Source organism: Camelus bactrianus, chromosome 33, assembly GCF_048773025.1.
Source record: "Camelus bactrianus isolate YW-2024 breed Bactrian camel chromosome 33, ASM4877302v1, whole genome shotgun sequence".
Lineage (NCBI taxonomy): Eukaryota > Metazoa > Chordata > Mammalia > Artiodactyla > Camelidae > Camelus > Camelus bactrianus.
The window spans coordinates 12,843,409-12,869,792 of record NC_133571.1 but is presented as its reverse complement, the minus strand read 5'-3'; the positions used below and the strand labels follow the sequence as shown (position 1 = coordinate 12,869,792).

The window sequence follows — 26,384 nt, the reverse complement described above, 5'->3', positions numbered from 1 at the left end:
GAGATCGAACAGGGATGATACTCAGAGCCTGGCCCTTTCAGGGCCTTGGGGACACACACACCCAGGCAACTTCCTGGCCTCTAGAAATTAACCACCCAGACCCCCAGACTTCTTGTGTCCTGTTCTGATGCAAGGCCTGAGCCATAAGCAACTCCACGTGTTTAACTGACCAAAGTGAGACCCCACGAGGGAATACAAGGGTCTAAGACCACCATCCCTCCCCACAGGGAGCTGTCACCCTGAAGCTGCCTGCGGAGCCACACACAGGGACATATACAGGCAGGGGCCAGGGCCCTGGGGCAGCAGCTTCCCAGAGCAGGAGGGACACTGAGAAACACAGCAGATGTGCGTCCCCCAGCCCTGCCGCTTCTTGACAAATCACTTAAACTTTCTGACCCTCAGTTTCATCATAATAAAACAGGGACAGTGCCTCATTGAGATGTTGCAAGAAAGAAAATAGCTGTAGAATCCTTTCTAAAATGTCAAGGGCTAGCAAATGGTAGTTGCTTTATACCTACCGAGAGCTGGCAGTGAAATGACTCCTTCCGGAAGACCCAGGTGCCCCGAAGGAAGGCTGAGCAGAAAGGAATCCACTGTCAGATGAGATCTTATCCAGAACGGGGATCATAGCTTGACACATGTGTGATATGCCATCACATACATGATTTAACCTTCCAGTCGCCCTATGGGTGGAGTATTGTTTCCATTTTAGAGATGAGAAAACTGAGGCCAAGAGCTAAAGCAACTTGCTGAAGGTCAAGAAGCTACTGGGTGGCAAACCAAGGCTTTCTTGCCTCCGTAGCCTCTATACTTCCTATCATACCACTTGTATCAGTGAGGAAGATTTGGGTTGTGAGTAATGTAACTAAAAAAAGGCGTACGCAATAAGAGCACTGATTATCACACATAACAAGACGTCTCAAGTAGGGCAGCTCCAGGGTCGGTTAACCCAGTAGTTCCCATCTTTCCACCCTGCCGTCCTCAGCCTGTCAGCTGTTCCTCCCGTGATTTCAAGATGACTGCAGCTCCAGGCATCACGCCAGACAAGACAGAGCTCCGAGCAAAAAAGGCAGTCTCTTCCTATGGGCCTGCCTCTCTTGGGAGTGAAAGAAACCTTTCCCAGAAACCCCCTCAACAGATTTATCCTCATTTCCGATCGGCCACCGTGGGGCAGTATGCCTCTTGCTAAGCCAGTCACTGAAAGGAGACTGGAATTCTCATGGCTGACTTACTCTAAGCATGATAAATCCTCTGGTGGAGGTGATAGAGACAGCTTTCTCTGAGGGGTGGAGGAGCATGGGCTACCCACGCAAAAGTGAGACTCTGTTTGCAAGGAATAGGAAGGGATGATGGCAGAGGGGTAGACGGACAACTATGCCTGCCTCACCAGTGCTGCTCCAGCTCCACCAGCTCCTCCCGTTTGCAGGCAGCAGTCATGACAGTTTCTACTCCCCTGACTTGGAAGGCAGACAGGTCCACGTTCCAGTTCCAGCTCTGCCGTGGGACCTTGGGCACATATCCTAATCTGAAGACGCTCCCTACACACCACCACCACACCTCCTCAGAATTTTGCATTTTGCCAGAGGAAAACATTACCAGGAAATTTAGAGAAAAGCAAGACAAATAAAAGGACAAAACGCAGACATATAAATTCAAGCTCATTTCTTAAGTCCAGATCTCTCAGTCTGAGCTTGATTTCAGGCTAGCTTGGCTGCAGTCAGTTTATGAGCTACAAAACCTCTTGCCTACTGCTCACCTCCTTGGTGAATTAACAAATCTAACCACGTGGCCTCAGAGTACAAAGTTGGGTTGGATTTTAGACCACTTTAAAGGTCTAACTGAGGGAGAAGCTTGAACTAGACCTGTGTTTTAGGAAGGTAACTCTTATAGAGGAGTGGAGGATTGATCACAGGAAGGGGATGGGGGATAAGGACTCGTGTCAGAGAGACCTGTTAGAACCTGTGGGCATCTGGGCAGAGAAGAGGGTGGTATGTGCTAGGGCAGCAGCAGTGAGGATGAAGGGAGGAGGATGGACAAGTTTAGAGAAACATATCAGAGGATTTCCACTTCTAGGAATGGTAGATGAGATAACTCAAACCCTCTCTCCTCCTTGCTGAGGACACTAGGAAATCTGGAGAAAAAAATTTTAACACTTGCTTGAAGGCATCAGAGAGCTGGCAGGAAAGTGAAGAGTTATTGGGCCAGGAACCAAGGGAGAATGGCAGCTCAGGAGATGAGCCAGGTATTTGGAACAGGTCTTCCCCTGGGGGATATTTGCTGAATCTGGAGGCAGTGACTGAAAAACTGAGCAGTACTAGCAGACATGAATTGGAGGCTGGAGCCTGCTAGGAGATGTGGGTCTGTCTGGTGAACCACGCTTCCACTTTGAGTTGAGATCATGAAAGACAGAACTCTAAGAGTAAAAGTGGACCAAAAGTAGACAGCTCAGCCTCAAATCATGTCAGTGCTAGAAAGCAGACTGAGGTGACCTCAGGTTGCTAGTGCCCCAGATTGCAGGTGCATGTAAGAAACAAACATGAATTCTCTCTTTAGGAAGATTATATCATCTGAGACCTCAAATTGTTTCTGCAAACAATGTTGCAAATAATATGTCTGCCATGCAATAAAAAAATCATGAGAACAATGTGAACAAAAACCAGCAGGAAAAAAGACAAAAGAAACAGAGCCACAAGAGGTCCAAATATAGGTTTTATCAAATATGGACTTTAAAGTAATTATTCTGAACAAGATTGAAATTTTAAGCGTATTGAAAACTATCAAATGGAAAATCTAGGGAAAAAAACTACAAATGTCTAAAATTAAGAACCCACTAGATGGGTTTAGTAACAAATTAGACACAGCTGAAGAGATAACTAGTGAACTGGAAGATAGGTCAGGAGATAATATCAAATGAAATGCAGAAAGACGATTGGAAAATAAATGAGCAAGTAAGGGATATAGAGCAGTGATTTCAGACTTTACTGTGCGTACAAATCACTTGGGGATCATGTTAAAATTCAGATTCTGATTTAGCAGGTCTAGGGTGGAACCTGAGATTTTGCATTTCTAACATGCTCCCAGGTGACACTGCTGCTGATCCATGGACCACATTCTGAATATCAAGGAAAAGACACAGAAGATATGAGAAGATAACCCAAAGAAAAGGAGAAAGAGAACGGAACAGAAGATAAAACTTCTGAAAACTTTTCAAAGGTGATGAAAGACTTCAGGCCACAGATGCAAGAAGCTCTACAAACTTCACAAGCAATGACTTAGAGAAATCCACACCTAGGCTCATCACACTGAAGCTGCTTACAAAACAAGCACAAAGAGAAAAATCTTTAAAACAACCAGAGGGAAAAAAGACCACTTACCTTCAAAGGAACAACAATTAGATTATCAGCTAACTTATCAGAAACACTGGAAGCCAGAAAATAAGACAGTGGTATATTTAAAGTATGTATGAAAAAATAGTTATCAATCTATGATTTTATACCTAGCAAAAATAGTTTTCAAGACTAAGATTTAAAACAGACATTTTTAAACAGAAACTAAAAGAATTTATCACCAACATACCTGCCCTGGAAGAAATATTAAAGGGTATTCTTCACCTGGAAGGAAAGTGGTCCCACATGGAATCTCAGTGATGTAGGAAGGAAAGAAGAGCCATTAACGGTGAATATATGGGAGGGATCAGTCAGTACTGATCGCATAAAATGATGATGACATCATCTTAGGGGGGTCTAAAATATATACAGAATTAAAATATACAACAATGGCATGTAAGTTGAGAGAGGGTAAATGGAAGTTCTAAGTCCTTGCATTGTCTGAGAAGAAAAGTACCAATTAATGCTATTAGACTTTGGTAAGTCAAAGATTCACGTCGTAATCTAAAAGCAGTGAAAGACAGTATAATGGCAAAACTAACACAGAGGGAGAAATAGAGTGTTTTTTAATACTCAATCCAAAAGAAGGCACAAATACAAAGAAATAGTATAGGTGGGACAAACAGAAAGTATTTAGTAAGATGGAATATTTAAACCGAAATATATCTGTAATTGCATTAAAGATATATTGACTAAATTCTCCAATTAAAAGGTAAAGACTGTCAGGCTGGCTAGCAATGAAACAAAACCCAAGCATGTATTGTTTACAGGAGACATCTAAAACATACAGGTATAGAAAAGTTAAACATGAAAGAATGGAAAAAGATAAAGATTATACGAAACTAAGAGAAAACTGGAATTTTGATATCAAATATAGTATGCATTATTAGGAGAACACCTTGTTATGATAGTAGACTTAATTTACTAGGCAAAACAGTTCTAAATTTTATGAACTTAATAATATAACCTCAAGATACACAAAAGTCAAAACCAACAGAACTAGGGGGATAAATAGATAAATCTACAATCATAGTGGGAGATTTCAACATGTTTCCCTCAATAACTGATAAGAAAAAAAATATGCAAGGATAGAGAAGATTTGAACATTACAACTGCCCGGTAGCCATCCGTAGACCCACACCCCCACCCCACATCCCCAAACTGCAGAGACCCCTAGCAGAGGTAGCAGTGGGAAGGGCAGAGTCAAGGATGACTGCCAGCCTTCGGGCTCAGGCCCCTGGGTGGATGGTGATGCTGTTTCTAGTTATTTTACTGAATCGAGAGTTGTTGACCACTTATATTTTTTAAATTGCGATAGGTGCTGAAAGCTGAGAGGAGGAAATGCAAAAATACTCATTGTTACGATTTATTGAGCGTCTTCTTTGTGTTAGGCACTGTGCCAAGTTTTTTATTTTAATTGGTACTAATTCTCACTACAAACCTTTAGTGTGGTTGTTATTATGTCCATATAGATGGGGAAACTGAGGCTCAGAGAGGTAAAATCAGTTCAATAGGATACCATCACTCTCTTCAAAGGAGCATAAAACCACCTCCCAGGAGAGAAGACGAGTCACAACAGTACAAAGGGAAAGCAAAGTAGATTGTGGAAGCTTCCAGTCTCCCAGGCAGAGCCCTGGGGTCCCAGCCAGGCCCAGACATGGGGTTGAAGGGAAGGTCAGAACCCACGTGGATTGGGATCCACACAGGATGGACTTCTGAGCCAATTCTAAAGTAGACTTTCCCTCCTGAAAGCAGAAAGGGCCTAACCATCACCCCAAGGGCAGTGACCTGAGCACGTGGCAAGAAATGCAGTCACACACTGGCTGGCCACCAACCTTTGACCTTCAGGAGGAGGCCTGGTCTGTGAGTTTCCAGGGTCCCCAGCCAAAAAGAGCAAAATGGCCAGTATATTTGGCTTAAATGCAAGCCACTTGTAGAGCATGAGAGCTGGGATCTAATTAGGGTCATAGAGGTCAAGATTAATTCCTCATGAGTTCTGTTTCTTTCTTGTGCTTCGTAAGTCCTTGGTTCTGGCCAAAGAGTTCTGAAGCTGTCCACTCCCTATGCCACCTTCTCAAAGACTTTGTTCCACCCCAAAATGATCACCTTTGTTCTCCCACCTGTTTGCCATGCTAGAACCTCCTCCTTTAAACCATAGCTCAAGGATACCTCCTCCAGGAAGCTCTCCCAGATTGATCTCCCCACTCTCCCAACCCTGTCATTCTTTCCCAAAGGCTGTGTTCCTCCTTTCTCTAAATTGACCCAGCCTTCCCCCTGCTCAGTTCCAGGTCCCCCCGCTGGCATCAAAGCTGTCCCTTCATCTGCTAGCAGTGTGGTCGTGTCATGGCTCCCCCCAACCAAGCCCAACGGGGTGATCCGCAAGTACACCATCTTCTGCTCCAGCCCTGGGTCTGGCCAGCCGGTAAGTGGGCTCAGGGCCGAAAGATGAGCAGGACAGGAGAAAGGAAAAAGTACCCTGCAGATCAATTGACTTCCAGGCCAAATCCTGGGGCTGCTCATATCTGTATTTCTATAGAATTCACGGAGAAGTATGGGCACTGGTCACCCAAGAGTGGCTGAAGACTTACCCAAGTCCATCTTGGGTCAGTCCTCTGTTCCAGGGGCTGCAAGCTTGTCACAAGCCCTGGAAGCCCTGGAAGTTCCTTTGAGTCAGAGGTCACGTTCAAGCAGGTGGGAAAGGGAGGACAGAGCCTCAGTGAGGAAGGTCCTAGCAGACCCCAGAGGGCTGCACTGGGGACTGGCTAGTCCATGGCCTCTGGAAATGAATCACTTTTCAGCATGGTCAGTCTGGGGTTGGAAGGTGGCTGGAGCTCTGCCCTGAGTGGCCCCCTTGGCATGGAGCCAGTTGAAGAGAGGAACAGATGGGGGATAGCTGAGAGGAGGCAAGGGAATCTCTCTGGGCCAGGGGTCTGGGGATTGCCGAGGGGAGAGCCCTGAGAGATGGTGCTATCTTCCCAAACCTGGGAGCACAGTGGGCAGCCCCCAGGCTGGGGCACAGTGCAGGGGCTGAGTGATGCTGAGAGGGGTCCAAGGGGCCCCAACAGAGAGGTAGGAGGGGATGAGAGTGGATACAGTGAGATGTGCGCCCATATCCCATAATAAGCATCCTTCCCTCTGCCTCTTATCTCCCGCCACTAAACCACACATTGAGTTCTACCGAGTGACTGCTCTGGAGCACACCTGTTCTAGTTAAGAGAGCAGGTGCAAAGACACCTGCCCTCAAGGCGCTTCCAGTCGAGTAGGGGAGGCAGAGGGTGCTCCCTGAAGGGCCGTGAGTACTATCAAGAGATGTGCTTGGGAAAGGGGAGGGCAAAGAGCAGGAAGAGGCCAGCTTCTCCCTCCATCAGCAGCTTATGATGTGACAGCAGCCCCAGCACCTGCAGATGAGCTTCTGGCAGCCCGGAAATCTAACCCTGAAATTGCTCAGTAATTGTGTCATCATCTTGTCCTCTGCTCTCTGCTTTCCTGTGGTCTTTCTGAATTACCCTCTGAGCCGTAGGTGGCCCCGCTCCTTGCCAGTGAAGCCAGAGTTCTATTACCAGAGAGGAAGCCCAGAAATATCTTTTTAGTGATTTCGTCCCCTCCTCTGCATCCTCACAGCCACCACCTCATGTGCAGTGTGAGGTGACTGTACAGCCCCATGAATTTTTACAGCGCACCCAGGCAAGCAGCAGGGGGTCCCCGGAGCAGGGAACAGGACATTACAACCCCCAGAAGGCTTTCTCATGCCCCTTCCAGTCACCACCCACCCCCACTGCCAGCATAACCACCATCTTGACTTCAGATTAACATTGCCTCTTTTTAAATGTTTTATACACATACACACACACTGTTTGGCTTCTCTGGCTCAACATTATTTTTGAATTTGTGAATTTCACCCATATTGTTGTGTGTGGTTAAAGATTATTCACTCTCACTTCTGTATCATTTTCAATTGCTTGTGTATCTGACGATTTATTTATCCACTGTGTTATCCATTGATAGGCATTTGGGCAGTTTTCCATGTGGAGCTATTACAGTCGGTGCCGCTGTGAGCACTCTTGTCCGTGTCCCTTGGTGCTCGTGTTGTGCGTTCCTGTGGGGTGTATGCCTGCGAGAGGAACTGCTGGGTCGTGGGGCCTGCAGGTGTTAGAGTGCGAACACCCTGCCATTGTCGGGGGTTGTGCCAGTTTTCCAATAAACTTATTCAGCCGTGTCTTCTGCTCCTCTTTCCCGTCTCCTCCTGCCCCGCCTCCCCACACACATTCTAGGCTCTTGTTACACTAGGCTTGTCACCGTTCTGGACACCCGCTATGACTTTTCACTCCCCGGCACCTCTGCCCCTGCTGATCCTACCGCAGCATCCTCTTCACCCTCCAGCACAGGCTGAATGCATTAGATGGCGATGAGCTGTTCACTCATCTGTCTCCCCCGCACTGGTCTGTGGGGCCCTGTGAGGACAAGGGCAGCATCTTTTCATCTTTGGGCCCCTGGCTGTGGAACACTGTGCATGGAACTTCACTGTCACTGAATACATGTTTGATGAATGAATTACTAGCAGCCTGGCAATTGTAAAGCCTTAGATGTTGGGCAAGTTTCCCTTCATAAACTGATGAGAGGGTGGGTCCTCGTTCTCCAGCTTGGGTTCTGCAGCCATGACCTTGTCTGATAATGAAGTCTTTCAAAGGGATTGTATCAGGGAGCGCAGCCTCCTGATTAACTCAGGCCACCAAGCCCCAGTCTCCTGGCTGGGGACACCTCTTCCAGGCCCCAGAGCAGAACTCCTGGTCCCTGTCCCTTCCTTCTGCTACTAGAAACTCTCCTTTCTCTTTGTGTCCCGAGCATGGAGGAACCTCCTCTCTTCTGGGGAGATTTCCCATCAGACAATGTCACACGAGGGGCCAGGTGTGCTAGTATGATGAGGACTTAAGTTCAACGACATTGCATGGTAGGGACTGGGTTTAGCAGGGGAATGAGGGGACCTGACTATCACGTGTGATTGTGTGATGTGATCGCTTTGCACAAATATATTCCAGATTCCAAACAACTGCATTACAAATTCATTTATGAAAGAGCTCCAGGAGGGAGGGCACACTTGTACGTGCCCATTTATAAGTGACAGTGCAAGATGGTGGATATGAGTGTGAGGTGAGAGGCAAATGCACGTGAGTCTGAGTGTGCCTGGACACACTGGAGTGTATGAACTTGTGTGTGCGAAATCCTCAGAATAGATGTGGGAAACTGCATATGGTGCAGGCTCCCAGGAATTACACCCTGGGGTGGCCAGAGCTGCATTGTGTCCTGTTAGAAATTTTACCAAACATTTTACTATGTTTGTTGTTTTTCTCTGATAATCAAAATAATATAATTTTAGTGTAGAAAATTCTATAAATAGCTAAAAGAATAAAGTAAAAATTGCTTGTACTCCCATTCCCTAAAAAGCAACACTGGCAATGTTTTGGTATATAATCTTCCAGTCTTTGATCTGTACTTATATGGTTCTGTTTGGGGGATTTTTTTTTACAAAATTAAAATAAAATTTTGCATAACGTTATATAACCTACATTTTTTCATGTAATCTGTGTAGGCACTTTCCCACACCATCAAATATTCCTTTTTATTAAAACATAGTTGCCATCAAATATTTTTTTAAAATATTATCTTGAATGCCTGTATGTACATAATCTATTTAACCAGTCCCCCAATTATTCTATTTTTATCTATTTTTAATTTTTCACCATTATAAATAATGTTTCATTGAGAATTCTTTGTAAAAGACTTTATGCACATGTTTTATTATTTTCTTAGGGTAAATTTCTTAGGAATTCCTGGGTCACAAAGAGTATGAATATTCTTAATGTGTATTCTTTGCATACACATTTGCAAATTACCCTTCAGAAAGTTTTCATCCATTTATGCTTCTACCAGAATTGTTAAATAGCATATACCTTTTCCTTGTGCCCATGCTAATCCAAGGTATTATGTATTTTTTATTTTTTGATAGTTGGATTTAGGAAAAAAGATACCTTGTTTTAAGCTATATTTCTTTGATTACTAGTCAGGTTATGTGTTTTTTTGGCTGTTTTATTTGTCTTTGGGTCATTGTCAATTCATGTCTTTTGTCCATTTTTTATTTGGGTGAATCATGGTTTTTTCTTATTGATTTGTAAGTGCTCTTTACTTATGAAGGATAATAACCATTTTGATCACATAGGTTGCAAGTACTGGCAGTTCATTACTTTCCTTTTGATTCTAGTTTTATTGTACCATAGGGTTTTCTTTTCATATAATTCATATTTATAAATCATTTCCATCTTTGATGTTTGCCTTTATCTTTTTGATTAGAAAGACAAATAAATATTTACCTATAGTTTCTTCTTTCATAGTTTTACCCATTTTTAACCTTTGATGCACTGGGACTTTATTTGGGAGTACAGTTGTGTGTTTGTAAAAGTGATTTCAGAAGATTCTTGGCAAGTCCAGGTTAAAAAGGAAGGCACCCAGGATCTGACACCTCCAAGGGGAAGCCAAACCTTTGTTGCTCTCTGTAGACACAAATGCACACTCAGGTACACACTGACACACACAAGCAAGTACACTCAGCTTTTCTCTACATATGTACACACACACACCCTCCTCTACTCTCATAGGAAAATGCACCAGGAGAAGAACATGTCCCCATTTACAAAGGATTTGCACACCTCTTGCCTCATTTGTGCTTCGTGGTAACCACACAGGGTAGGTAGAGCTGTATTGCTGTCTTAGTTTGCAAGAGAGAAACCTGAGGCCCCAGGAACCACGAGAGACACTATGGGTCATACAGTAAGAAGGCAGGCAGGTGCCTCGTGCTCAGATGTGACCTGCAGATATGCACCCGATCCCCGAGCACTGCAGCCTAGCCTGAAAGGACTTCCCAACTACCAGGGCTCAGGGTGGCTTTCAGGAACCTCCTGAATTCAGGCCAAGATCTCCATAAGGAAGGCAGGAGGAGGAGTTTGCCGGGGAACGCTGTGTGTTGCGGGGATGCGTGTGCCTTCTCCCTGGCCTCTCCCGCAGACAGCCTGGGGCCAAAAAGGATATTTTTTTCCTGTTATAAGTCACTGGGCCCTTCAACCCTCCCATGGGGGACAGAGAATGTCCCTCTGACCCCATATCTGTCTGGAGGTCTGTCCCTCAGCACGTGCTTGGATGTGTCCATGCGTCCCCTGTGCGTCTGAGTGTGTGCATATAAGCATGTGTGTGCAAGGTCCCGTGACTGCAGAGATAACTAATTATTAGTTCCCTCTGTCCTCAGGGCCCCCCATCTGTTCCAGGGGCTGCTCCCCCTCCCTAGACTTCCTCCCTGATTTCAAAGAGGCCCTGGTGCTGTCCTGCTTTCCCTTCCCCGCGGCTGACCAAAAAATAAAATGAAATGAAAGTCAGCCCCATCCCGCCTGCACCAGGGAAGGGGCTGACAGGAGGTCTGCAAACTAGCGCTTATCAAAAGCTCCTTCTCAAATTCATTTCAATATCTGAGCCTCTGGTTTCCAAGGCAACATAATCTTTTCATCAAAGCAACTGGTAAAACCACTGGGATCCGATATTGTTTTGTTGGCAACTTGTCAAAACTGTCATTTGGCTAAAAAAAATTTATAGATTAATATAACCTACAAATACATACAGTGATCTATACCACTAATAATCATTAATAAAGTGTTGCCCCATTACGCTTTCATGGTTCCCTCTCCCACCCCTTCCTCCCCCAGACAGAGGAGTGAAGGAGCAGTAATTAGATGGCAGGGCTGGGAGGTGACTCTGAGCAGGGACAGGCTGGGGGAGCCTGTCTACAACCCTAATAAGGCAAATGCAGTCATTTAGCTTCTTCCCAGGGACCCTTTTCTCAAGGGCTTTCCTGGGACCCTCCCCCCTCCATTCTCCCTCTTCCTGACTCCATCCATTTCTCACCTAAAACACACTCAGACGTTTCCTGGCCTGGAGCCATGGTGGTCAGTGCCTGGATCAGTTCCAAGAGGTGAACTGAGGCTGACCCAGCAACACTCCAGGTCCTTCGGCTCCCAGGTGTTGCTCCAAAACCAGAAAAGGCAAACTAGGCAGGGTCCTGCCTCCCCTCACCCCTGACCCGGTCATCACCTCTGTTGAGCCCGGGGTCCCCAGGAAGGTTGGAGTTGGAGGCTGGAGGCCCGGGGGCCTCGTCTCAGTACACATTCGCCTCTGCCCAGCAGGCTCCCAGCGAGTATGAGACGAGTCCAGAGCAGCTCTTCTACCGGATCGCCCACCTAAACCGTGGGCAGCAGTACCTGCTGTGGGTGGCCGCCGTCACCTCTGCCGGCCGGGGCAACAGCAGCGAGAAGGTGACCATCGAGCCTGCTGGCAAGGGTGAGCGGCCTGGGGCTGGGGCGGAGGGCAGAAGCTGCCAGAAACCCCCTTCTAGAATCCTGGTTCTCCCCAAGTAGGGGAGGTCTCCCCTCCATACTATCTGTGATCTGGCTGTAAGGAGCTGGCTGGCCACCTGCCTCCCTCCTGCACCCACCAAGACTGGGCCTCTGCTGCCCCCTGACTCCCAGAAAGCCTCACAACAGGCTGGAGGCAGCACCGCTACCCAGGGGCTCAGGGCATAGCGCACCCTGGTCCCCGAATCCAAACTTTCCCCTGGGGTTGCAGGAGGAGGCATGAGCCCCACCCCCAGCCCGATGCTCAGCTCCTCCAGCAGGGACTGAGGTGGGGTACGCTGCTTCCATGGAGCAGAGAGCTGCAAAGACAGCCCCCTCATTCCAAAGCCTGGACACCTCAGGCAGAGGTGATCCTACAGAAGGTGATTCACTCAGTCAACAGACATTCACAGAGGGCAAACCATGAAGGAGGCTGCGGGCTGGATGGGGCGCACAGGGCGAATAAGATTATATTTGTTCTTGCGGGGTGCCCCCATCAAATGCCTGACCTGGGCATAAGTGTGGCACGGGGGTGCGAACACCCTGACTTTGCAGGGAATGACAGTTCTCAGGCCTCAACGCCAGATCAAGACAGAGGCCGCCACTCAGAGCTGCTAGGCTGCCCCCCGTGCCAACCCTGGGGCGTGGGATTTAGCCACATAAACCCTAGACCCCAAGCCTCCACCTTAACTCTGGGCCCCCCTGGGTCCTTCCTCTTGGCCTTGCCTCCCCCCTCAGCCACCTGTCTCTGTGGGCCCTGGGCCCCCGGCACCAGGACTCGGAAGGGGTGGTGCCTGCCTCAGCCCAGCCGCCCTCCTGGGGTGACGTGCTTCCTTTGGTTGAGATACAAGAGGCGTCAGCCCTCCCCTGCCTCAGGGTCAGAGTCAGCCAGCACTGAATTGAGGGCCTGCAGCGGCCCGGGGCCTCCAGCTGCCTGCAAGTGGAGGTTGTTACCCCATTTTCCAGGGGACACTCTGCGGCAGGAGTGGCACAGCCTGTGAAGCCGGCTTCCAAGGGGGAGGGGCCCTTCTGGCTCCAAGTCGGGGCTCTTTCCCCACGGTCTCAGGTTGCTAACCTCCCCTGACCCCTCCTCCCAGAGGTGCTACCTCCTCCTGAACCGTCTCCTTCAGGAGGGAAAGGGCCTGGGGCCTCTGATCCTCGCAGGGCTCCTGGCGCTGGCCTAGAGCTGGGCCTGAGGGTGCCTTCCCCTGTGGACATTAAATGTAACATATTCCAGAGGGCATGTCCTTCTCTGACCTCACAGCAACCCTGGGAGGTAGGAGGGATGGGCCCTGCTGTTCCCTCTACACACACACACACACACACACACACACACACAACCTGAGACACCAAGAGGTCCTGGGAGCCACCCCCAGCCACCGGGTAGGAACTGGGTCTGGAACGGGGTCTCCGTAATCCCTGCTGCTCTCCCTGAGGCCCCCCCACCCAGTGGAGACCACCTTAGCTGGGGCCCATCTGCCCAGTCCAAGTCTTTCAGCCCTCTGTGGTCCTCCACCGCCCTTCTCCTCAGCAGCCCCGCTGGACCCCACTACTGTCCCAGCCCATCGCCCCTGCACTGCCCTCACAGGAGAGGAACCTCTATTCCCTGCACCCAAACTCTAAGCACCGCTGCCCCGGCCCCCTTACATCTTCCCTCTCCCCAAGAAGGGACCCATGGCAGTTCGGTGGGGCTGGCTCTGGTCCCCTGAAGCACATGGTCGCTTGGTTAATTTAACACTTTCAGCTCCAGGCCTGGAATTCACCCCTCCCCACCCCAGTCACTGACCCTGAGCTTTGGTCACCCCAAAGGGTTTAGCTCCTCCCACTTGCCCTGTGTTTCAGGTGTCCATGCCTCTCAGTGCTGTTCCCCGTCCTGACATCCTTTCTTTCTCTGCATGGTGACTTCCTTCTTAGCCTTCACGATTCAAGTCAAAGCTTCCAATTCCAGAAGCCACCCCTGGCCATCACTTCCACCGACACTGGCCAAGTGCATTCCTCCCTCTTCCTGCTTCTGGAAAGAATTGTATTTTTCACCCTAGTGATTTTTTTTAAGCGTCTGTCTCCCTCTTGCGTGGTGAGCAACTTGAGGACAGGGAGTAGGTCTTATTTATTTTGTGGGTCCTCAGAGCCGCCTGTGACGCCTGGCCCAAGCAGGTATTTGATAAATGTTTGTTGAATCGATGACTCCCGTCAGAAATTCCCTGCACTCAGCACCCCCCCCCCAAGCCCAAGGTAGCAGTCAGGTAGGGGAGGGAGGATTTGAATTGTAAAGTCAGGAGCCCTGAGAAAGGGGGGCCAGTGCAGTGTTGGGGGTAAAAGTTGGGCGGCCCTCTCTTCCCTGTAGCCCCAGCAAAGATCATCTCCTTTGGGGGCACCGTGACAACACCCTGGATGAGAGATGTCCGGCTGCCTTGCAATTCCGTGGGAGATCCAGCCCCTGCTGTGAAGTGGACCAAGGACAGGTGTGTGCAGGACCCTGCAGGGATGGGCAGAGCAGAAGAGCCATGAAGAGACCCGGGTGTCCTGCCCTTCCAGCTGACTCAGTCACCCCTAGCCATGTGGAGGCCCTGCTGGGTACCCAGCTACCGCCCTCACAAGCAGGCCTGGCCTCCTTGGCTCCCCTCTGTTGGCTGCCAAGGATCTCTCTTCCCTGAGTGGTTGAAGAGGCCAGGGTTATTGGATAGCAGCCCCAGGAAGTGTTGAGTAAAAAGCCAAGAATCCAGGGTCCCCTGGCCAGCCCCCTAGGGCTCCCAGCTCTAATTGCCTACATGCCTGGGGGAGGCTCCAGAGGAGATGTTTGCCGTAACCCGTCTCCCCCGCAGTGAAGACTCGGCCATCCCCGTGTCCATGGACGGCCACCGGCTCATCCACACCAACGGCACGTTGCTGCTGCGCGCGGTGAAGGCCGAGGACTCGGGCTACTACACCTGCACGGCCACCAACACTGGGGGCTTCGACACCATCATCGTCAACCTTCTGGTGCAAGGTGAGATGCTGCAAGGCCGGTGGGGCTCTGGGGGGACAGGGAGGGAGAAGGGGGAGGAATTCCATTGTGTGAGCGAGAGGGCCATTGAATGGAAGAAGACCAGCTCCCGGGGAGACAGGCTTTCAGTGGGTCAGAGGGGCCACGTGGAAGAGGAGGCAGGAGGGGTGGGGCGGAGAATGAGCAGGGGTGAGGGAGGCACCAAGAGGGTACCCTCATCCCCTCATCATCAGAGGTTAACCCTTTGTGGTGAGGGCTCATGGCTCTCCCCTCACAGTTCCCCCGGACCAGCCCCGCCTCACTGTCTCCAAAACCTCTGCTTCATCCATCACCCTGACCTGGATTCCAGGTGACAATGGGGGCAGCTCTATCCGAGGTGAGAAGGGTCTGGATGAGGAGCGGGAAGACAGGGGAAGGAATTCTGGGCCCAGGGGCAGGGGAAGGGCTTCACCCACTCCCACCACTTGTCCCCATAATGCTTACTTAGCAAATGATGGGGGGAGGGGCGACTTGGACCACATGGAAGTTACTCAAGGGCCATGGAAAATATACCAGCCTAGACGTCTAGGCTTTAGAACACCCACCCCTCTTGCCACTGGTGGGCTGTGCAAGCCTGAAGAAGTCAGTTTTTGTCTCTGGGCCTTAGTTTCCAAATCTACAGAAGTAACAAGTGTTCTAGACAGCGCTTCTCAAACTTGAACTTGCATATGAACCACCAGGGGATCTTGTAAGAATGCAGATTCTGATTCAGGGGGTCTAGGGCAGGGGCTGAGAGTTTGTCTAACAAGCTCCCAGGTGATGCTAATGCTTCAGGGCCAGGAGTGAAGTAGCAGCGTCTAAATAGGACCCCTTTGCAGCCTCACAGCTCTGGCTTCTGCTCCCCTCCCCACCTTGGAGCCTAAGGGAGAGAGCAGTAAAGTTCACTGAAGGTCCTTCCAGTTTTGCATCTAATTTGCATATGCTCTGTCCCAATGGCCAGAGGCTTCCCCGCCCCCCCAGCAGAGCCCAACCCCATAATGCTTGTCGGGGTACCCCAGGCCCTGCCCTGCCCCCCTGAGCCAGGCAAACCTCCCGGGCAGGCTTCGTGCTTCAGTACTCGGTGGACAACAGCGAGGAGTGGAAGGACGTGTTCGTCAGCTCGAGTGAGCGGTCCTTCAGGCTGGACAGCCTCAAGTGTGGCACGTGGTACAAGGTGAAGCTGGCGGCCAAGAACAGTGTGGGCTCCGGGCGCATCAGCGAGATCATCGAGGCCAAGACCCACGGGCGCGGTGAGGCCTGGGCCCGGGTGGGAGGCAGCCAGGGTAGGGAAGGAGGGAGGGCACAGGGAAGCATGGAGACTCAGGGAGACCCCGCCTAGTTCCCATCACTGTAGCATCTGGATGAATCACAGTGGGAAAAATGGCCCCACTTCCCTGCCAGGGGTAGCAGATGGGCAGCCCTCCTCTTCCCTCTTCTTGCATCTCTCTTCCTCCTTGGCTGGGCCTTTCTCTCCAGGTCCTTCTTCCTCTCCTCTTATTCCTCCTCCTCTGCTTCCTGGGGCATCCCTCCTCCCATTCGGGCCTCCCTCTGATCCCCCGGAGCCACTGCAGTCCCAGCTGCCCCAGGGAAATCCTTCCCAGCGTCTCTAATCGCTATCTTTCCCTCTGGCCCCCTCAGAGCCCTCCTTCAGCAAAGACCAGCACCTCTTCACCCACATCAACTCCACGCATGCTCGGCTCAACCTGCAGGGCTGGAACAACGGGGGCTGCCCCATCACAGCCATCGTGCTGGAGTACCGGCCCAAGGGCACCTGGGCCTGGCAGGGCCTGCGTGCCAACAGCTCCGCGGAGGTGTTTCTGACCGAGCTGCGAGAGGCCACGTGGTACGAGCTGCGCATGAGGGCTTGCAACAGCGCTGGCTGCGGCAACGAGACTGCCCAGTTCGCCACCCTGGACTACGATGGCAGTGAGTGGGAAGCGGTGGGAGGGGCCGGAGCCAGCTGCTGCCAGGGGAGCCGGCAGAGAGGCGGACAGATAAAGAAATAGAAAAGCAAATAGAAAAAGAGGCACGACTGTAGTCAGGGACAGAGGCTGACAGGTGACTAAGCTAGCAAAGGACAGGCAAAGAGGGCAGGACAGTGGTAGACAGGTAAGTAGGTAGACGCACCTGTGATCCACGAGTCACAAACACTAGGTCAGTAACACTAAAGACAGAGGGTCTTTGAAGGTGCACTTGCTCTCTGTTGCTCTCTGTTGCAGTGAGATGGAGTTAGAGGTCCTGCCATGTAAGAACCCTCTGCTAAGATGGTATTAGTCAGGATTGGGTAGCCGATGCTGCAGTAACGGATAAACACTAAAAGCTCCTTGGCTCAACCCAATAAAGATTTTCTTCTCACTCTCATAACATCTTGTGAGGGTTGGCTGGCCACCAAGTTCTAGCTGTGCCATGTAGCCTCCAAGGTCACAAACAAGAGAGGTAGAAAAGGCACACGGCACACCAGTTCCTAGCGGCCTGGCCAGGAGGTGACACTCCCCACTTCTGTTCACACTCTGTTGTCAGAACTAGCAATATGGCTCTCATCGAACCACCAGGAAGTCTGGGGGATGTAGATGAGCACGTGGATATGTGGTGAGCACTAATCGGAGTCTGCCACGTGGGGATACCTCACATGCATGCAAGCATGCACACACAAGCATTTAAGGCACATAGAAGGCTGAATTCACAGGAACCAGTTGTCACAAGCTAGATTAAGTCTACCTAGGTCTTAAGGAAACAGAATAAAAGTGGTATCGGAAGGGGATGGGCTCCAACAGGGAAGCCTTCATGAAGGAGATGACTCCTAGGTAAGGTTTTGAAACAAGCAAGCATCAGGGCTTGGCAGAAAGCTTGCCAGCAGGAGAACTCATCATTGTCTCCTTGCGGCCCCCAAGGTTGGCGGATATTGCCTATGAGACGAGGGGCAGGGAGAAAATGCAGGGTGTTTAGTGGCTTTTGCCCCCATCACCCAGGATCCCACTGCCCTGACTTCTCCCTACTGTGAGCCTCACCGTCCCCCCTACAGCCTTACCAACTGGATATGGGAATCTCAGCCCATCAATTCACCCTCTAGAACTGAACACTGAACTCCAACAAGCAGGAGACTCTCTGAGAATTCAGGATAATTCTAAAACAGGCCTAGTGAGTCATTAATATCATCCCAATACAAAAACAAAAAAAAAACTGTTCATGGCTGTCCTGATGGGAGCAGAATTTGAGGGCGCAGAATTGGGGGGTTGGGGCTCTGCACCAGGAAGTAGAGGCCAGAGTGAGACCAAAGGTAGCCAGAGAGGTCAAAGGGCTACCTTGCCCCTGAGACAGCATAACACTCAACTCACAAGGGACATCTGATCTGACTCCCTTCATCACCTCTGTTCAGGCACCATCCCGCCCATCAAGTCTGCACAAGGCGAGGGGGATGACGTGAAGAAGCTGTTCACCATCGGCTGCCCGGTCATCCTGGCCACACTGGGGGTGGCGCTGCTGTTCATTGTGCGCAAGAAGAGGAAGGAGAAGCGGCTGAAGCGGCTCCGAGGTGGGCGAGTTTCCCACGGGCTTCCTGGGAGGGAGTGTTGACTCTCAGCCCTGCTGGCCACTTTCCATGGACTCACAGCACCATCTGCACAAGAGAGAGTGCCTGGGTCCCCTTGAAGGAAGAGCTGCTACTCCAACCTTCTGAACCCTCCTTAGTTGTTTACTGCTTCCTTTTCTATGCCCACAGGACTTTGTGCCCACCCTAACCAGGGCTGACCTTTAGAGGTACACCCTGGTGAAACCATATTGCTTGTTAAAATATTTAAACATTTCCATGTTGGTTGTAAATAGATGTTGCTCCCTTCTACCCTGGATGCTTCATTCTCTTATACAGGATCCCTGTGACTTTCCTATGACCCGGCCACTGAAGAGTAGACCTATAAGTTGTCTCTAGGACCTTCATTAGCTTTGACTGAGCAGTTTCCATGCCTTGTCAGTTGTTAAATATTTTTAATGTCATCCCCTGTCCCAACACCTGATACCATAGCCTGGCATGAATGGGTTTGATTTACCTCAATTTCTCCAAGGCCAATTAGTTGCTTGATAAATGTCCATTCACTCATTTGGAAAACATTTATTGAGTATCTGCTGTATTGTAGCTACTGCCAGACATTGGATATATAAAGATGCATGAAGAGGAAACAGTCCATGCCCTTCTAGGGTTTATGGTCTAACGTGAGAAGTAGGGCACAGTAATATCACAGAAGAGGGAATGACTAAGACTACCTAGGGTGTTTAGGAGTTGGGTAGATGAATGGATGGTTGGATGCATTGATAGTTGAATGGATAGATGGTTGGATCAATGGATGGATTGGATGGTAAGCTGGATAGATGATTGTATGGTTATATGAATGGATGATTGGATGATTAGTTAAATAGATGAATGGATAATTGGATAAATGGTTGGATAGATGGTTGCACAGATGATTAGATGGTTGGATGCGTTGATGGTTGAATGCATGAATGGTTAGATCAATGGATGGATGGATAGATGGGTAGGTAGTTGAATGAACAGATGATGGACGGGTAGGTGGATGGTTGGAAGAGTGGATTGAAAGGTGGATAGAGTAATGATGACTGGATGGATGGGTGGGTAGACAGATGGTTAAATGCATTCATGCAGCTAGATTTGCTCTAACAAATCATTCTCCATTGTTTGAGGTCTAATGGATTAACTAGGCCCTTTGCTTCTTCTCTCTTGTCAATTCCTAACCTGAGAGTCCAGATCCTATTCAAGGCCCCTCTGAGACAAAGCAGTGACCCTCAAATCCATCCATGGACTTTTTGGGGCCAGATGCTCTAGAGAAGGAAATGAAGCTTCTTGGTTGATGTCATCTGGAGGTGCCCATTCACCACCTCTACTTCATCCCCCAAACTCTCCTCTCTCCAACAAGTAACTGAGGATAGACCCACCACTGATGCCCATTTCCAGCCTGCTATGATGTCTTGTTTAATTAGAGTCAATTCAGGAACCAGATGGAGCACTTTATATATCCTCTCCTTTGGGAAGGACCTCCCTATTAGATAAAAATCTGAGGAAAGGAAAACAGACCTGAGCCAAATCCTGAATTGGGAGCAGTGAGACCTTATCATGTGTTGGACTATCTCAGAGGTCCTTACATTGCTTCCCAGGAGCCCAGCCCTGGCCCCATTTTAGGGAATTCTCCCACCTTGTTCCCCATGCGTCTTCCAGTTCTCATTCTTCTGAGACTCCATTCTCACTCAGTCTCCTCTCTCTTCTGTTTTGCAGATGCAAAGAGTTTGGCAGAAATGTTGATAAGGTGGGTGTCACATAACTTCATCCTCTCTCCTCCACCCCCTTCCCCCACTGCTGGGCTTCCGAGACCCCACTATCCTGCAAAACGCCTCCCCCACCCCTTATGGCTCTGAGTCACCCACCTCCAGCTCTTCTCCCCACAGCAAGAACAACCGAAGCTTTGACACCCCGGTGAAGGGGCCACCCCAGGGCCCGCGGCTACATATTGACATCCCCAGGGTCCAGCTGCTCATCGAGGACAAGGAGGGCATCAAGCAGCTGGGTGAGTGACAGGTGCCATGAGCTCTCTGTCCTGCTCTGAGTGTGCTTTCCCAAACCATAACCCATGAAGGGCAACCATGGGTCCTCATACAATGCCCAGGGTTCTAGTATTAGCCCCGCCAACAACTCAACAACTTGAGAACTCATTGAAGCTTCTCTCAAGAGCTATGTTTTCTCCTCTGTTAATGGGAAGAATTGGCCTGACCTTTCTTGGTTTCAGTGTTGGATAAAGACAGAGAAATTTGGGAAGCAAAGATGGTGCCCAAAGGGAAGGCTTCCTGCTGATTTTACTTCTTCCTCCAGGAGATGACAAGGCCACCATCCCTGTGGCGGATGCTGAGTTCAGCCAAGCTGTCAACCCTCAGAGTTTCTGCACCGGTGTCTCATTGCACCACCCAGCCCTCATCCAGAGCACAGGACCCCTCATCGACATGTCTGACATCCGGCCAGGCACCAGTATGCATTCTCCCCAGGGAGACAGCCCTCCTCCCACACGGGGATTTTTGGGCACAGCATAAGGCAGAGGTGACTTTTATTTTTTTTAAGTAGGGAGGAGCAGGATGGAAGAATGGAAAGAGCACTGGAATTAGAGTCCAGAGACCTTGACTGCAGACTCACTAGCTATGACCTTAGGCATGTCACTAACCTTATCTCTCTGGGCCTCAGTTGCCTTACCTAGAAATTTTAAGAGGGTTAGGTGTTCTTTCTCTCCAAGGGCCTTTTGTATCTACCACTGTGACTCTGGACATAAAGCTAGACCACATCAAGGACTGTAGGGAATGAAGATAGAGTCATGAGGCAGCAGGAGAGAAGGTGACTGTCTTCCCAGGCTGAAGGAAAAGATGGGGTGTCTGGGGAGGACTAGGGTGCCGCCCACCGCCCACATGCCTCCACACTGTGGCTCTCTCCCTCCATGGATAGCTGTGTGGTCCGGGAAGGCGGCGCACTCAGCATTCCCAAGGGAGCTTCTGTGACTGCTACTGCCTCTTCCCTTGCTCCCCGCTGCCCTTTCTGGTAAATGCCAGCTGCCCAAGCCTGAGTGCCCTCAGTTGGGAGGTGCTAGCTCTTGCTTCCTCTGTGCAGATCCAGTGTCCAGGAAGAACATAAAGTCAGCCCATAGCACCCGGAACCGGTATTCAAGCCAGTGGACCCTGACCAAGTGCCAGGCCTCCACACCCGCCCGCACCCTCACCTCCGACTGGCGCACTGTGGGCTCCCAGCATGGTGTCACTGTCACTGAGAGTGACAGCTACAGTGCCAGCCTCTCCCAAGACACAGGTAAACCAGGGACCTGCCTTCATCCTGCTCGCTCTCCTCCAGCTCCCCCATTACTCATTTCCACCTTCTGTTTTCCCAGCTCCTACTCCCCCAATCATGGGGTCCAAGGCCCAAGTCAGTTTCATTTCCAGCTGCCCACTGACTCACTCTGTGGCTGTGACAAAAACGCTTGACCTAGCCAAGCTCTGCTTGGTGAAGGATTTCATTTTTCCCTCCCAAAAGATGACAGAGTTAATGGTACACAGAATTTTTGCTGGAAAAAAGGCCGAGTGTCACTCAAGGGGTGGTTGCATATTATCAAGAATGAAGGATGTTCTGCCCTTCATTAGTCAAAGATCTGCCACCACCACTGCCTTCACAGGGGGAGAGCAGGATCTTGTGAGCCTGGTCCACTCCATAGTCCGGTTTTCAGTGGCTGCCAGGGTTAGGGGTAGGGGAACTGCTCAGTCTGGTCTCATTTACACCTTTCTGCCTGTAAACCCACTCATTCCCTTTATTTTTTATTGAGCTGTAACTGACATATAATATTTAGTTTCGAGTGTACAACATAATGATCTGGTATTTGTGTATATTGCAAAATGATCACCACAGTAAGTCTAGTTAACATCCATCACCACACATAGTTACAGTTTTTTTTTTTTCTTATTCTTACAATGAGAACTTTAAAGATCTACTCTTTTGTGGGGGAAGGGTAACAGCTCAGTGGTAGAGCGTGTACTTATCATGCACAAGGTCCTGGGCTCCATCCCCAGTACCTCCACTAAAAAAATTAATAAAAATTAAAATCTACTCTCTAAGAAACTTTCAAATATTCAGTACAGTGTTATTAACTATAGTTACCATGCTGCACATTACATCCCCATGAGTTATTTGTTTTATAACTGGAATCTTTTACCTTTGGACCACCTGCACCCATTTTGCCCGCCTCTCACCCCCACCTCTGGCAATCACCAATCCATTGTCTATATCTGTGTGCGTGGGGGTTTTGGTTTTGGTTATCAGGGATTTTTTTTCTTTTTTTTTTTTAAGATTCCACATATAAGTGAGATCATACAGTATTTGTCTTTCTCTGTCTGATTTATTTCACTTAGCATAATGCCCTTAAGGTTGATTCATATCTTCTCAAATGGCAAGACTGCCTTCTTTTCTAGGCTGAATAATATCCCATTGTATGTATATACACAGTTTCTTTATCTATTCATCCCTCCCCCCTCCACATCAAGACTTAGGTGCTTCCATGTCTTGGCTATTGTAAATCATGCTGCAGTGAATATGGGGGGGTGCCGCTCATTTCCTCTTAACTCTGTGCCTTCCATCCCCCCAAGACAAAGGGCGGAACAGCATGGTGTCCACTGAGAGTGCGTCTTCCACCTATGAGGAGCTGGCCCGGGCCTATGAGCACGCCAAGCTGGAGGAGCAGCTGCAGCACGCCAAGTTTGAGATCACCGAATGCTTCATCTCCGACAGCTCCTCCGACCAGATGACCACGGGCACCAACGAGAACGCTGACAGCATGACATCCATGAGCACCCCCTCAGAGCCTGGCATCTGCCGCTTCACCGCCTCCCCACCCAAGCCCCAGGATGCTGACCGGGGCAAAAATGTGGCTGTGCCCATCCCTCATCGGGCCAACAAGAGTGAGTACTCAGACCACCTCCTTTGCTGTGTCCCCTGCCCCCAAACCCCTAACTGCGCTGGATCTTGCCAGCCCAGCGTGGCTCCTGGGCAAGGGTGGGTGGTGCAAAAAGCAAGGACTTGGGAACAAGCAGATCAGGGTTCACATCCTGCCTCAACCGCTTAACATTTCTGTGACCTTGCAAGTCATTTAGCCTCTCTGGCCTTAATTTTCATGTTTGTAAAATGCAAATGAGAGCACGTACTTTGCATTGTTTTAATGAGCATTAGAAATGATATATGTGCCTGGCACATAGCAGGTTCTCATTAAGTAGTGATCATTCCCTTAATCTGAGGCTTTGCCAGGATGGAAGGAGACTGCTTACAGGCTCAGCTAACCAATGGCCATTGGTCTCAATGCTGTTTGAAGTTAATCTAGACCCAAAGGAGCCATCCTGGCAGCTCAGCCTGTGGTCACCAAACCTCATGGTGGTCAGTGACCTGGCCTGACTGGGAACCATCTGACTCCAGGGCCCTGGCCAGAGCATATGCCCTTTGGGGTCAGCAGGGAGGGTCTAGGGTAACCCGGGGGAGGGGAGTACGGAAGCCCACCAGCAGACATTAGGGCCACAGTCTGCAAGGCTCAGACTGTCAAACCAGGCAGTCTGGTCTGCTCAGCACGGGCCTATGCTAAGTGACCATGCTAGCCCAGGGGCTCAGGGTCATCCAGAGAAGAGCCTGGGGTGACAGAAAGGACAAAGACGTGGGAGGTGGGAGACCAGCAGCCCGGAATGACCCTCCCACCCCTCCCAGCTGTGTGAATTTGGGCAAATTACTTAATCTCTCTGAGCCTCAGTCCCCTCACTTGGAAAATGCGGGCAAGTATTAACATATGGGGGGGGGTGCTGAGGGGACTAAACGAGGCCCCTGAGGAAAGCGCCTGGCACAGTGGGCAGGATAGAGGCATGTGCACAGGCCCGGGTGCTCACAGAGCAGAGGGATTGGGATGTGGGGGTCCCAGAAGCATGTCCCCTGGAGGCACTTTAAGAAATTAGGAACATTCTGCCTTGAGAAGCAGGATGAAGGAAAGGGATGAGAAAATGCAGCTGACGTCATCCAAAAGGCTGCGGTGGGAAAGGGGTGGGGGTGGCCTGGCCCTGTGAGTCCTCGAGGGCAGGCGGAATCAGGGTAAATGCAAGGATGTGACAGGGAGTGACATTCCTTTCCTCCTCGGGGTAGAGAAAAGCTTTCTAACAGCCAGAGCTCTCAGGAAGTCCCTGTGTGAGAAGTGAACTCTGCACCCGCTGAAGCTGACCAGCTCTAGGGAACAGTTAACATTAGGTGTCAGTTTACTGAGCAGCGTGGCAGCCACTGCCTAGAGGCACTTTCTGTGCTATGTCTCATTCCCTCCTCCCACTATTCCTGTGGGGAAACGTGAATATCCCCATTTCCTAGATAAGGAAACTAAGGCTCAGAGAGGCCAACTAACTGATGTTTACTTGACTCTCCTGCCCACTGGGTTGAAGGGACGTCTGTGCCAGATCAGGGAGAGGACTCAGGGTGGGCGTGGGGGGACAAGCTGGTTCCCAGAGGCCTCTGCCGCTGACACCCTCACCTGCTCCCTTCCAGGTGACTACTGTAACCTGCCCCTCTACGCCAAGTCGGAGGCCTTCTTCCGAAAAGCAGAGGGGCGCGAGCCCTGCCCCGTGGTCCCGCCTCGCGAGGCCTCCATCAGGAACCTGGCTCGAACCTACCACCCCCAGGCTCGCCACCTGACCCTGGACCCTGCCAGCAAGCCCTTGGGCCTCCCGCACCCAGGGGCCCCTGCGGCCGCCTCCACAGCCACCTTACCTCAGAGGACTCTGGCCATGCCCGCCCCCCCAGCCGGCACGGCGCCCCCAGCACCCGGTCCCACCCCTGCCGAACCCCCTGCGGCCCCCAGTGCTGCCCCTCCGGCCCCCAGCACCGAGCCTCCGCGGGCCGGGGGCCCACACACCAAAATGGGGGGCTCCAGGGACTCGCTTCTCGAGATGAGCACGTCGGGGGTAGGGAGGCCTCAGAAGCAGGGGGCGGGGGCCTACTCCAAATCCTACACCCTGGTGTAGGGGGCCCGGCCAGGAGGGCAGCCCTGCGCTCGGACCTCTGCGCCTCCAGCCCTCGCACACCAACTCGCCTGGTCTCCTGTGTTATTTATATTCAACTGACAGACAAAAACCAACCGACAAGGAAGAGAAACCCCCAAGTCATGAACGCTTGTACATAGAACTCTTTTGTACAAATGAAACTATTTTCTTCTTCTCCATGAAGCCAGGGCACAAAGAATTTGACAGTACAAGTCAAATCCCCCACCACACACACAAAATACGTGCGGAGAGATATATACATACATAGACAGATAGAAACACATGGACAAGCTATGTATCTATATATTTCTCTCACCTTATTTTGAGACAGAGGCACAAAGACTCAGCAATTTTCCCCTCCTACTCACCCTCCCTCCAGTCTAAGTGGTTTTGACAAAGACCAAAATCCCAACTCAGAGACACTGCATGCGATTTTACTGTTCCAAGAAAACCAGGAGTTGCTTCAATTTGCAGATGCTTATGTGTTAATACCTTTTTCTATGAAAAAAGACCCAGCGCCGTGTGCAATAAAGGTTATGTTTCTACGTGGTGGCTTTTTTCCCATCTGGCAAGAGCCAGTGGGGAGGCAGGGAGGCGAGGCCCCTGTACCAGGCCGCCTGTCTCTCACGGAGAGACTTCGAGAAGCCCGGCTTTAGCTCAGCATGTTAAACTTTTTTAAAGGCTTTCCATTAGCTCAGGTGCCTCCTCGAGCACCTGTTCTGCTCTCAGATCTGCGCTGGGGCCTGCGGTGCGGCTCTGTGCAAGCTTCTAAACCTCTCCAAGGCACAGTTTCCTTATCTGTAAAATGAAGCACCCTTGGCAAGAGCTCTGGGGGGCTTGTATGGTGTTGGGGGGTTGTGTCTACTGGCTTCTCTTCTTTGGGAGAGTGCAGTGTAGCCAGGGGAACAAAGCAGATCTACGCTAGTGGGCAGTTAAGTTGTGTAAGCAGTGCCTCTAAATTGGGAAGGTGTGGGGAAGAGATCA

At 50.3% G+C, this 26,384-nt stretch overlaps 1 protein-coding gene across 3 annotated transcripts in view; it reads left to right on the top strand.

The window, feature by feature from the left end:
- Window positions 1-25,930, top strand: part of DSCAML1 (DS cell adhesion molecule like 1) — a 331,475-nt gene extending 305,545 nt beyond the window's left edge. For 2 of the 3 annotated variants that reach the window (XM_074357069.1, XM_074357068.1), the window contains 14 exons: window positions 5,669-5,808; window positions 11,609-11,762; window positions 14,160-14,277; window positions 14,638-14,801; window positions 15,076-15,174; window positions 15,878-16,066; window positions 16,455-16,742; window positions 18,193-18,348; window positions 20,098-20,128; window positions 20,268-20,386; window positions 20,689-20,841; window positions 21,469-21,663; window positions 22,989-23,300; window positions 24,907-25,930. In XM_074357069.1, the coding sequence (XP_074213170.1) occupies window positions 5,669-5,808; window positions 11,609-11,762; window positions 14,160-14,277; window positions 14,638-14,801; window positions 15,076-15,174; window positions 15,878-16,066; window positions 16,455-16,742; window positions 18,193-18,348; window positions 20,098-20,128; window positions 20,268-20,386; window positions 20,689-20,841; window positions 21,469-21,663; window positions 22,989-23,300; window positions 24,907-25,382 (2,594 nt within the window). In that variant the 3' untranslated portion in view covers window positions 25,383-25,930. Of the gene's footprint in view, window positions 1-3,081; window positions 4,738-5,668; window positions 5,809-11,608; window positions 11,763-14,159; window positions 14,278-14,637; window positions 14,802-15,075; window positions 15,175-15,877; window positions 16,067-16,454; window positions 16,743-18,192; window positions 18,349-20,097; window positions 20,129-20,267; window positions 20,387-20,688; window positions 20,842-21,468; window positions 21,664-22,988; window positions 23,301-24,906 lie in introns of those variants that run through there. The other variant, XM_074357070.1, reaches the window with a different exon arrangement.
- Window positions 25,931-26,384: the final 454 nt, after the last annotated feature.